This window comes from Leptonychotes weddellii, chromosome 5, assembly GCF_054177405.1.
Source record: "Leptonychotes weddellii isolate Sample4059 chromosome 5, ASM5417740v2, whole genome shotgun sequence".
Classification (NCBI taxonomy): domain Eukaryota; kingdom Metazoa; phylum Chordata; class Mammalia; order Carnivora; family Phocidae; genus Leptonychotes; species Leptonychotes weddellii.
This window is the reverse complement of record NC_138373.1, coordinates 54,482,072-54,493,996: the sequence shown is the minus strand read 5'-3', so window position 1 is coordinate 54,493,996 and position 11,925 is coordinate 54,482,072. Positions and strand designations below refer to the sequence as shown.

At 41.5% G+C, this 11,925-nt stretch overlaps 1 protein-coding gene across 1 annotated transcript in view; it reads left to right on the top strand.

Moving 5' to 3' along the window:
• PIP4K2A (phosphatidylinositol-5-phosphate 4-kinase type 2 alpha) overlaps nucleotides 1-11,925 on the top strand; it is a 168,670-nt gene that overhangs the window by 91,555 nt on the left and 65,190 nt on the right. Inside the window, exon 2 of the mRNA XM_081820741.1 lies at nucleotides 10,954-11,051. Coding sequence (XP_081676867.1) covers nucleotides 10,954-11,051 — 98 coding nt within the window. The remainder of the gene's footprint in view (nucleotides 1-10,953; nucleotides 11,052-11,925) is intronic.

Genomic DNA, 11,925 nt, shown 5'->3' with positions numbered 1-11,925 from the left:
TGTATTCTGAACATCTATTTAATTATTCCCCTTTTAAAAAAGATAAGGAATCTTTTAGAAATTTTTGGCACAATGGAAGACTTAAAATTTCAGGTGGATTTTTTTTTTTTTTTTTTAAGTAAGCTCTGTGCCCAGTGTGGGGCTTGAACTCACGAACCTCAGGTGGACATCTTATGAAGTTGCTGTGAATCTTACCTTATAGTCTGTCAGATGCTCCAAAGGATCTTAGGGCCAGCCAATCCCACTGTCTCAATTTTATATTTGAAGTAACTCAAGTGAATTGCCTGAGCAAGACAGGCTTGGTTAGTTTACCTAATCTCACTAAGCCTCAATTTCCTTATCTGGAAAATGGGGATAATAATAGTATCTACTTCATTCTCTTGTCAAGATCAGATAAGGTACTGTACCTGAAGTGCTTAATGTGATGCTTGGCAGGTGTCCACTAAGTATTAGCAGCAAGGTTAATGCCAAGTGTTAAAGTGAGTTAGGCAAAGCTGAGCGGAGACCTCAGAACCTCTCCCGTCCTCTTCCTTCACCACCCCATGCCCATCAGTATTCTCCCCTCTACACACATTCTCTCTGCTCTCCCCCACTCTTGATTTATATATGGCCACTTTGTACTAAACCTTGGTACTAACCCTCCTTGCACCCCTTTGCCCTGGTTTCTATTGAGACTGACAACAAAGCTTCTTTATTCGATGTCTTAAGTTGGGCCCCAGCATTGTCCATATTGATGCCCAGTGGCTAGGCAGAAAAGCAGAGCTGGTCCACACCTGTCTGTTTTGGGGGTGACTGGCATGGCATGAACGGAAGTGAGGCTCTTCCCAGGTCCTGGGAGACACATCCTACAGCCTGTCTGCATGGGGGTATTTACAATACTTTTATGCCCTTGAGCTTTATAGGGCCATGAATATACAAAATGAAAAAATATTTGCCAAAATGTTTTGACAGCTTTGAAGTACTCATAAGTATAAAGTGGTATTGCACTTCTGTTATGAGAGTTAATTACTTGCAACCTGAAGAACCTTAAATGTGGCCTTAATAATATAACTAGTGCTTTCAGTGTATAGTTAACCTAATAAAATTTGAATAAACTCCAAAACAACTTTTATCTCCATAAATTTAAAACTACTTGTATTTCATAATGTATGCTTACTTTTATGGGAGGTGTGTGTCATTCCTTCCTTCCGAGTAGTAATGGTGGACACAATTGTTTTATTTCCTTTCATGGATATTATGTAGCATATATCAATATAACTGTGTGTGTGTGTTTCCTATGTAAGTAGCTATAAAGAAAGAAAAAAGTGCTAATGCTTTGTTAAGTACTAATAATTGCAAATGTAAACTAGTGATGATAAAACTATGAGTTTTGCTACCAATTTTGGGGTGGGCCATACGGAATGGTTGGGCTAGATAGAATGTCAAACTATTAAAGTTTTCTCACCCTGAAGACTTTGAAACCCAAGAATTTTGTCCTGAAATAGTGTTCACAACCCAAAGCTGTGTGTGGAAAATAGAAATTAACAGATGGGATTAACTTAACCTTATTCAAGATGGTAACTCATTGTCATTACCATGAGCTCAAGAATGTGAACTAGAAACAAGGATATATTTTGATTTGTGTAATGTCAGACTAAAGGAGAGATTATCCAGAAAGTTAAATAGCCTTTCAGTTATTGGGCAGCCATATAATTAATACATTTTGGTGAAACCAATGAATATTGTGTACAGGTGAGCTTATAGAAGAAGATAATATAGGGGCTCATGGGCACACTATTGAAAAATAGTGTTTACTAATTAAAAGCTTTTAAATGGTAGATCCTCTGGTTTGTGAAATATTTGTTCACAGATCATGAGATCTAGCTACTCGTAACCTGACCCAGTGGTTTGGGGGGAGAATTTCTGGGGAAAACAGAAACCCAAAGGAAATGTGAAACCATCATGAATGAAAGAAAGATAAGATGCCCAAGAAGTAGCCGTCTGATATAACTTAGAATGGAGCTGCGACTCGATTATAAAGGGGTAGATATACCAGGACACATCGTAATCTGCAAAATGAGAGACTAGGCTAGGATCTCTAAGATTCTCTTTTAATTTCATCATCTTATGAGTCTGTGTAAACCAAGGAGTGAGTATAATCACATTCCATTTCTTTTTTCTTCTCTAATAATGAGGGCGAAACATTCCCCACGTCCTGGGGTGTTCTGATTTGTGAAGCTGGGGTTTGTCGCAGTAACTAAAAGTATGCATTTTCCAGACATTTAAATGAAACACTAGTCACATCTCTCCGTCTGTCGAGAGCCACATTGGGCTTCATTCCCTCCCAGGAGCCGTCACACCTGCCACAGCGCCTCCCTGCTCATGGTTCCTGTGGCACTTACTGTCTAGACACCAGCATTTCTTCTCTCTCGGCTTTGTACCTCACCCGGTGTGTAGGTGCTGCCCCCGTCAATGACAGGGGAGTGTTTGGTGCGGACTTTCCATTTCCAAGTGATTACCCTGGAACTCCATTGCTCGTTATGTCACACTCGACTCTCAAAAACCTTGCACCTGAAGGGGACCCCAGCCACCCTCCGCTTCTGCACCCGCACCCTGAGGCCGAGCTTTGCCCGGGATGTCACTCCACGGGTCCGTTTGGTTCCCTGTAAATGAACTGTCACAGACTACAGATGGACCCCGCTCAGCCCCAAAGCCCAGCTGTATTTCCCTCTTCAAATTTGTTCTCCCACATTCTGTGGTCTTCTTTCAAGTTCTCTGTGTTCTCTCCAAGCCTCTGAGCAACCCCCCCCTCCCGGCCCCCAACCTGCCTCTCACTCTCCACAGATGCCCATAACTCCTCCTTCCCAGAGAGGATAGTTGCCAGTAGATGGAATGGCCAACCTCCCTCAGTCAGATTCGGCTGCTTCCACACAACCCCGTCACTTTCCCTCTTTTGCTAGAGGAGCTGCCTCCCCACAGCCCATTCGTTTACGGGATCCCACCCGCTCCCGCCATTAGAAGGGCTGTGGAAGCAACTTCCCTTCTCTCAGGGGTCTCCTCCATCCCTCATCCCTCTGCCTCTCTCTCTCCTTCTCTTCTAGACTTAGAAACCAGCCAGATTCAGCATCTGCGTTCTCTCCCCTCGCCTGCTCCCCTCAGCTTCTCCGCTCTGGTTTCCATCGCTAGCCTCCATCAGAACCCTTCATGCTCAGGTTGCCAAAGACCCCATGGTGCTCAGTCCAGCTAGACTTCCCACTTCTTCGAAGCGGTCAACACTGTTCTTGTCCTATTTTGTTCTTGACTCCCTTCCTCCCTCGTGTCCTTGAGGGGATACAGTGCCTCCCTTTCTCCTTTGAGGGCTCATCCTTCTCTCCATGCTATTAACCATTAATGTTCCTCAAGACTGCTTTTGCCACCCCCCCCCCCCACTCTCCAGCTTACTTCATTTACTCCTGAGGAAGAACTACTGTCTTATATGTGGATAATGCATATTTTTATGTCCTGCCCCAGCCTCCCCTGGGAACTAAAGATCCACATGTCCACCTGCCTACCTGACATCAACATTTAAGATGTCAAAAGAGCACATCAAATTTAACAAGTTCAAAACTGAACTCTTCCCTTAAAGTGCTCTGACTCAGTAAATGGAATCATGGTCTGTCCTGTCACTCAAGTCCATGTTTTTACCACCTCAGCATCACTGGAATCTACTTTCTTTGTTTCTGCTGTCTCCACGCTGTGCCACAGGCTTCTAGCCTCTCCTGGAGTTCCACAGTAGCCTCTTATGGTCCTCAGAGGCATGCTGTTCAGCCCCATCCTGGCACGTGCCCTCTTGATTTTTTGCATTCCTAACATGTTAACCTTTTATTTTTCTAGTTAACTGTGCCCCCCTCCTGCCACAGGGCCTTTGCACCTGTGACCCTACTTCCTGGACTCCTCCCCACCTGCCTTCTGCTCAAGTCTTGCTCCTCCTTTACTCATTCCTGCCCTTGTCTAAGCTCCATCATGCTTGCTCCTAGCCTGATGTCCTCTCTCTCCCGACACTTGTCACTGTTGGAATTTTACATTTGAGCACTTCTTCAATTAATGTGCATGCCCCTCTGGACTGTAAGTACCGTGAGGGTGAACACTGGTGTTTGTGCAGTGCCCAACCCAGAGCGGACACTCACGTGTTGCACTGGTGAAAGAATGGATGGTGAGTGAATATCGGCGAATTCTCAGATCACATGTTCCATTTTGGCTGAAAGGTTTTCACATTTTTTCCCCACAAAACTTTTTCCAGAGCAGGAACTCTATAAAGCAGAAAGGATTCAAAAAGTTTCTTTTGGGGGCGCCTGGGTGGCTCAGTCAGTTAAGCGGCTGCCTTCGGCTCAGGTCATGATCCCAGGGTCCTGGGATCGAGCCCCGCATCGCGCTCCCCCTGCTTCTCCCTCTCCCACTCCCCCTGCTTGTGTTCCCTCTCTCGCTGTCTCTCTCTGTCAAATAAATAAATAAAATCTTTAAAAAAAAAAAGTTTCTTTTCTTGCTTTCTTTCTAAAGAGGATAATGTTGCCAATCCAGATCCCAACAGCATGAGCTGTAGCAATTCAGGGATTTGGTTGCTCCTACTTCAGATTGGGTTTTGCTTTCTTGGTAGTCACTCCGAGCCTACGTTGTGATAGGAAAATTTATTATGTTCTCTCTGACTTTTTTCTGTATAATTTGGGGAAAGTGATATGAAGTGATCGCTCCTCGGCTTCCCCTTGCCACCCTGTAAATGTCCTCTGTTTTTATTTACACTCCTGTTTGCACAAGATATAGAAAAACTGATCAGTCATCCAGCTTTGTTCTAATTGTGCTTGTCACAAAGCTTGATTTTCAGTTCTTATTCTCTTGTCTTCGAACTTGGATATTCGGTGTTGGTATAAAGATATGTATTTTCTGATTTTTCACAGATATACTGAGAATGATTTAATATTTAAGATACTTGGGTAAAATGATGGGACACCTGGGTGGCTTAGTCGTTAAGCGTCTGCCTTCAGCTCAGGTCATGATCCCGGGGTCCTGGGATCAAGTCCCACATCAGGCTCCTTGCTCAGCAGGGAGTCTGCTTCTCCCTCTCTCTCCCTCTGCTTGTGCTCTCTGTCAAATAAATAAAATCTTAAAAAAAAAAAAAAAGATACTTGGGTAAAATGAATAGAAGAGAATATATGATTTTAAATTAGCCTTGTGTTTTTGTTAAGTGGCAGTTTCCTACATTTTTATGGATCCTAACATGAAGGAGATTTTAATAATATAGTATAGAGGAGACTAAAAGTGATGCCTGTTTCAGTTATTGAAATAATTTGAAAGGAACAGAATTGTAATTTGGCCTTGCACAAACGCAGTTGATATGGAGTTACTGCAATAAAACTGCTTGTAGAGATCATCAGTTTATACAGGTTAAGGATTAACTGCTGGTTGTAACTAAGCTTGTTTGGGATGAGTCCAAAGTGCTTATAGGTTATGGATTCATTGCCACGAATTTTAAGGGATTATTCTGATGATTTTATTCTATAATTAGATTATATCATTTGCTGTTTTAAACATCTGCTGTTTATCTCTGTGCTTTCCAAACTCTGCCAAGGTGCTGGAGGGCATTGCAGCACATTTACCAGGAGTGCCAGAGGATATTTTCAAATTTCAAGAGAAATGCAGCGATGCTCAGCATCTGTAAGATAGCATGCAAACGACTAACTTGAGGGAGTTCACAATTCGACTTAGATTGTACTGCATTCATTTCAAGGACATGGTATCTTTGGGAAGCTGGGTGCTGAGCAGTTGTGTAAAAAAAAATCAAGTGCCACATGAAAATCAAAGTGGGTGAGGAAACACGGGTGGCGGTATCTAATCTGATCATAAGGTTCGAGAATCTGCGGCGCCAGACATTATATATATATATGTATATGTATATATATAATATGTATGTTATAAATAGCCTGATAGTTTGCATATATGTTTTCCATTTTGTCATTTTTAAAAGATTATTAAAGCACTCGGTTTTAACATGATTCAGAAAGGCATAAGAAGGAATTCTCCCCCACCTTGGATGATGGCAGCCCTGTCCCCCTAATTGCTCAGGCAGTTGCCTCGGACTTGGTCTTGGCTTCTGTCTTTCTCACACCCCACATCCAGAATTTCAGGAAATCTTGGCTCCACTTTCAAAAAATACCCCTTTTCCTACCTACACTGCTGTCACTGCTCCGTGCTTCTATAATTGTGGCCACCTCCACCCCTCCAGTAATCTTTTTAAAACCCTAAGTTAAGTGATGTCATCACTCCACCACCCAGAACCTTGCAACAGCTCCCATATCATTTGGAATAAAAGCCAGTCTTTCCAGTGATCTCAACTCTGTTACTCTTTCTCTCTCAGGTAATCTGCTCCGGCCACAGGGGTCTCCATGTCCCAAGTGTACCAGGCACACCCTGCCCCAGGGCCTTTGCACTGGGGTTTAAACCTCTCTTCTCTTCCAAACCTTGGCTTACTCCAGCCCTCCCAATTTAAAATACTTCAATGACCCTCACCCATGCAGTGATGGGCATTTTCTACCCATTTATCCTGCTCTTTTTTTTTTTTTCATAGTCTTCTAACATAGTAGATAATTTATGTCTAACAAAGTAATTTATTAAGTGTATCTTTTATTTGTTGATTCTTCCCACTCACATGTAAGCTTCAGGAGGGCAGGCATCTTAATCTGTTTTCAATCACATATCCCAAGCATCTGGAAGACTACTTGTCAGTCATAGGTGTACAGCATATATTGATTGAATGATGTTCAATATATTGTTTAAAAATCTTTACCTTTCTTAATTTTTTGGCTGTTTGAACTATCCAGAAGGCATATTCAAATCTTCCTCTATAGTAATGGGTTGCCTCTTTTCCCTGAGGTCCTAACGGTTTTTGCTGTGTACTTCCAGGCTAATTTGGTACTTAAAATATGAATCCTATCTTCCTGGCTAACTGAACCTTTTATCATTATGTACAGGCCTTCTTTATCCTTAATAATACTTTTGTCTTAAAGTTATTAGTTTATCTGATGTTAGTAAAGGTCAACTAGCTTCCCAATAATTTTTGGTACTATTTAATATGTTTTTTCTGCTCCTTTCCACCTTTTTGAGTTATGTTTTAGGTGTTTCTCTTGCATATAGCTCATAGTTTTTCACTCATTTTGACAGTCTATTTTTAACTGCTAGTGTATGTATGCTTATTGGGATTATGTATATATCCAGATGAATTTCTACCTTTTACTTTCTATTTGTCCCATTTTTGCAGTGTTTATGTTTTCTTCTTTGCTCTCTTTTTTAAAATAATGAGTTTTATTTGTTTTCTTATTCTGTTTTTCCCCTTCTACTAGTTTGGAAGTTAGATACTCTGTTTCTGTTCTTTTAATGTTTGCCTTTTAAATGTTATCATGATACTTAAAGTTATATCTTACTCTCCTCCTGAATAATACAAGGGCATGTAACTTCGTCTGCTTCCCAACTTAAACTCTGTTGTTATTCATTGTTTATTTCTGTACATTTTCATCCCATGAATTAAGCATTATTACTTTATATAGGTGATGTTTACTTTATTTATCCTCATATTTACCAATTTATTTGCTTACTAATTCTTTTTGTATCTCAGACCTTCATGCATAACATTTACTTTCTGAATTATATCCTTGCAGTCTAAATAATATGCTACTAAAGCTTATCCATTTCCTTAGTGAGGTCCTTTGTCGGTAAGTTCTCGGTTTTTGTTTCTATGGAAAAGCCTTTATTTTGCTCTCATTTTTTGGAAGATAGTTTCAGTGGCTCTACCCCACGTGTGTTTTTTCCAGTACCACAAAGCCGTGAATTTTGACACTGCCTTCCTGGAGACAGCACCAGACCCCATGGGTTAATAAGGGATCTGTCCCACAGACTGCCCTCCCTTCAGGCACCAACTACAAGCCCAGGCTGTCACCTGCGCTGCTCACCTACTCCCTCTAAATCGGAGGTTCCATGACCTCCTCCTCAGGTTTGATTAATTTGCTAGAGTGGCTCACAGAACTCAGAGAAAACCTTTATGCACATTTACCACTTTACTGTAGAGGATATTATAAGAGATCTGGATGAACAGCCAGGTGAAGAGGTACATAGTCCGAGGCCCAAAAGGGTCCTGAGCACAGGAGCATCTGTCCCCATGGAACTGGGGTGTGCCTTCTCCTTGCGTGTGGATATGTTCACCAACCCAGAAGCTCACCACGTCTTGTTCAGGAGTTTTTATGGAACTTAATCTCTGGCAACCTCCTTCCCCTTCCCTGAGATCAGTGAGCAGGGCTGAACGTGCCAAAGTCGTACTTACTTGGTCATTCTGGTGACCAGCCCCACCCTGAGTCACCTCATTAGCATAAATTCAGGGGTGTTCAGAAAGGGCCTCTTATGAACAGCAGAAGATATTTCCTGTCACTCTGGAAATTCCAAGGGTTTTAGATTTGTGCCAGGAACCCGGATAATGGACCAAAAATATACCACAGTATACAGTTTTATGTAAACAGTCCTTTTTCACTTTGAAGATCTACCACTGTCTTTGGGCTGCCAGTTTTGCTGTTGAAAAGTTGGCTGTCCATCTGGTTGTCATTCCTTCTTTGTGTTCTGTCTTTTCCCTCTGGCCACTTTTCTCTTTGATTTTGGTATCTTCAGTCTAATTACAGTGTATCTAGGTGTGGATTCCTTCTTAGACTATTTTGTGTACATTGCATATTATGTATCCATAGATTTATAACTTCCATCAGTGGTGGGAAATACTCAGCCATTATATTTCAAATATTGTCTTTTCCCCCTACTCTATCCCCTTCCTCTAAGATTTCATGTAAACTCACTCCAAACCCCCTGTTGTAACCATTCTTCTTTTTTTTTCCCTTCCTTAATCATTCTTTTATATATTATATTTTCATTCTTTGTGGATTCTGGGTAACTTCCTCGGATTTCCCCTCCAATATACCAGTTATCCAGTCTCCTGCCGAAGCCCTAGATGAGGGGCTGTTTTTGTTTTAGTTTCTGTTCACCAATTATAGTTTTCATTTTGTAAAAGCTTTATTGGATTCTCTTTCAACCTGACTGGTCATTTGGAAAGTCTCATAGTTTACTCATTTTTACCAGTCCATTTTTTACTTCTTCATACATTTTACACATGGGTTTTTTTCTTTTCTGTATCTGATCATTCTTTTTTTTTTTTTAAGATTTTATTTATTTATTTGGCGGCGAGGGGGCGCAAGAAGAGGGAGCGGGAGAGGGAGAAGCAGACTCCCCACTAAGCAGGGAGCCCAACATGGGGCTCAAATGCAGGACCCCAGAATCATGACCTGAGCCAAAGGCAGATGCTTAACCAACTGAGCCACCTGGGCGCCCTGTATCTGATCATTCTAATAGCTGAAGTCATGAAAATAATTTTTGTTTCTGCTGAATCCCACTCTCATTATCTTTGTGCACTCACTTTTGGTTAAACTAAATCTGTGGGACTCCTGGAGGCCTGCACTGAAGATGCTTTTCCCCAGACACCATTTGCATTTACTTCCACCACCTGTTGGGACTCCTTTTACTTCCTTCAGGTGTCCTCATTTAAGGTTTGAAGTGTTTGGTTGAGCTCCCCAGCTTTCCTTTGACCCAACTAAATGTCGAAATTGGTATTTATTTTCAGAGAAACTGCTCTGTTCATGCTTGCTTGATAGTCATCACATTCCCTGTGGATTAAACTCTTTTTAGAAGAAGGAAGGCATCTTGAAGATTTTCTCTACATTCTAGGAACCCAGCAATGTGTTAACCACTCTGCTTTATCAAAGAACCCATTTTTTTCTTTGTTTTTGTAACTGAGAACCCTTCTGAGAATCTTCTGGAATTTACTGGAAGTATAAATCTTTAAAGTGGTTTTTATTAGTAGCAACGAGGGAGGTATAGCTTGGGAGCCAAGACAGAAAAAATAATTAACCAAGAGAAAGTTCAACCTTTTCAAAGTCATGTGTCAAAAGCTGTTCCTGCCATTCACTGAAACTCAGAACTTGGTCCAACCTTTTGTTTTCTTTTTTTTTAAGATTTATTTATTTATTTATTTATTTATTTATTTATTTATTTTAGAAAGAGAGAGAGGGAGAGAGAGAATCCTATGCAGGCTCCATGCCCAGCATGGAACCTGACGTGGGGCTCTGTCTCATGACCCTGAAATCATGACTTGAGCCGAAACCAAGAGTCAGATGCTCATCCAACTGAGCCACCCACGCGCCCGGGTCCAACCCTTTGTTTTCTGCAACCACATCTTTACTTCTGGTCTTGACCCCTCTCAAGCCCATCTCCCTCTTACTTAGTCCCAGGGCCATATGTCTCCTTCCCTTCCTTCATGAAGGCTGCTCTTTTGGTAAATTTATGACCCGCTCCAAAACTTATTTTTAAATTTAGTTCCTGTAAGAAAGGTAAAGATCACATGAATGACAGTGTTGCTTTTTGAGTACCCGAACATTTAAAGAAATGGTCACATTCATTAATTCAACAAATATTTATGTCAGAAGTTGAAAAGCCCTCTTTCTCAGATGGTATTTTCTTTACAGGGGTAGTTGTCCTGGACATGTGGTCAAAGGAGCTCTGGGCTGAGGCTCTGGAGGGGAAGTGGGAAGTTAAATGGGAGAAGCAGGGATAGCTGGCCATGAGGGTTCACCCTCCAGGATTCCTCCCTTGCCACTGCCCCCCAGAGGCCCCCCGCAGGCCCAGCGGTGGACCCAGATGAGCAGTGGGAGTTGGAGCTGGATGTGAGTTGGAGGCAGTGGCAAATCCTGAAGGGGGAGTGAGGAGGGCAGCAAGAAAGATGGATTGGGATAGGAGCAGAAGGAAGGTGGGCGGGAGGTTCTTGTGTCTACCGGGTTTTCTTCCTGAGCTCCTTGTTCAAGTCAAGCACTTTCCATGTCGATAGTAATAACCTGTGCCATTTATTTTGTATTTTTCTAGATCAATGAACTGAGCCATGTTCAAATCCCTGTTATGTTGATGCCGGATGACTTCAAAGCCTATTCAAAGATAAAGGTGGACAATCACCTTTTTAACAAGTAAGTACAAGTATGGCCTTTTATAGGACTGACATGGCTGCCAGGAGCATGATTTTTGTGAATTTCTACAATCACATTATTTTTCAATGGGTGGGAGTAAAGTTTTGCTGATGAAGTTAATCCTGTGATAAACATAACCATCTGTCATTTTCAGAAAAGCAGCAGTAAGCCCTCTTGGGTAATATCCTTTTGCCATATGGCATATTGTTCTCTATGAATATCTTATATGTTAAAAGTGATATTCTCATTACAATTTAAATGTTTGAAGCTGTAAATTGCTTGGAATTTTTAGCAGCTATGGACCTCAGCTATCTTATACAAAACTCTAATAATGCCTATTTCATGAATAGGAATGACTCCTTCATAGAACAATAAAGAGTTAAGGTACATTTTTATAAAACATAATTGGAGGCCATGTTGGGCATTGAGATTATTTCTCCTTCATTTGAATGTCATTTTAGATATTATGGAGCACCTTATATATTAGCTGTCCCCTGAAAGCAGGAGGGACAAGGAAGTATAAGAAATGGCCTTACCCTCACGGGGCTCACAGGCAGGTGGTTGGAACCTGACACATATACACATTACTATAATCCGGTGTACAAAGTATGACAGTAGAGGGGTGTGTGTGTGTTTGTGTACATGTACATGTACACAAAGGAGGAAGCAATTCCGAATGAGTGGGATGAGCCTCCAAGAAATACCTCCCACATGAGGATCAATTATAAAATTTCTTAGTGTGACCATTGTTCTGATGTGAAGTGGATGCATTAATTCTCTTACTACTGTTTAGAGGTTGACCTTTTGGAGGGATTTTTCCTATGTGAATTTAGAATGTGGTATTTATATATAGCATAAAATAGATCATTCAAGG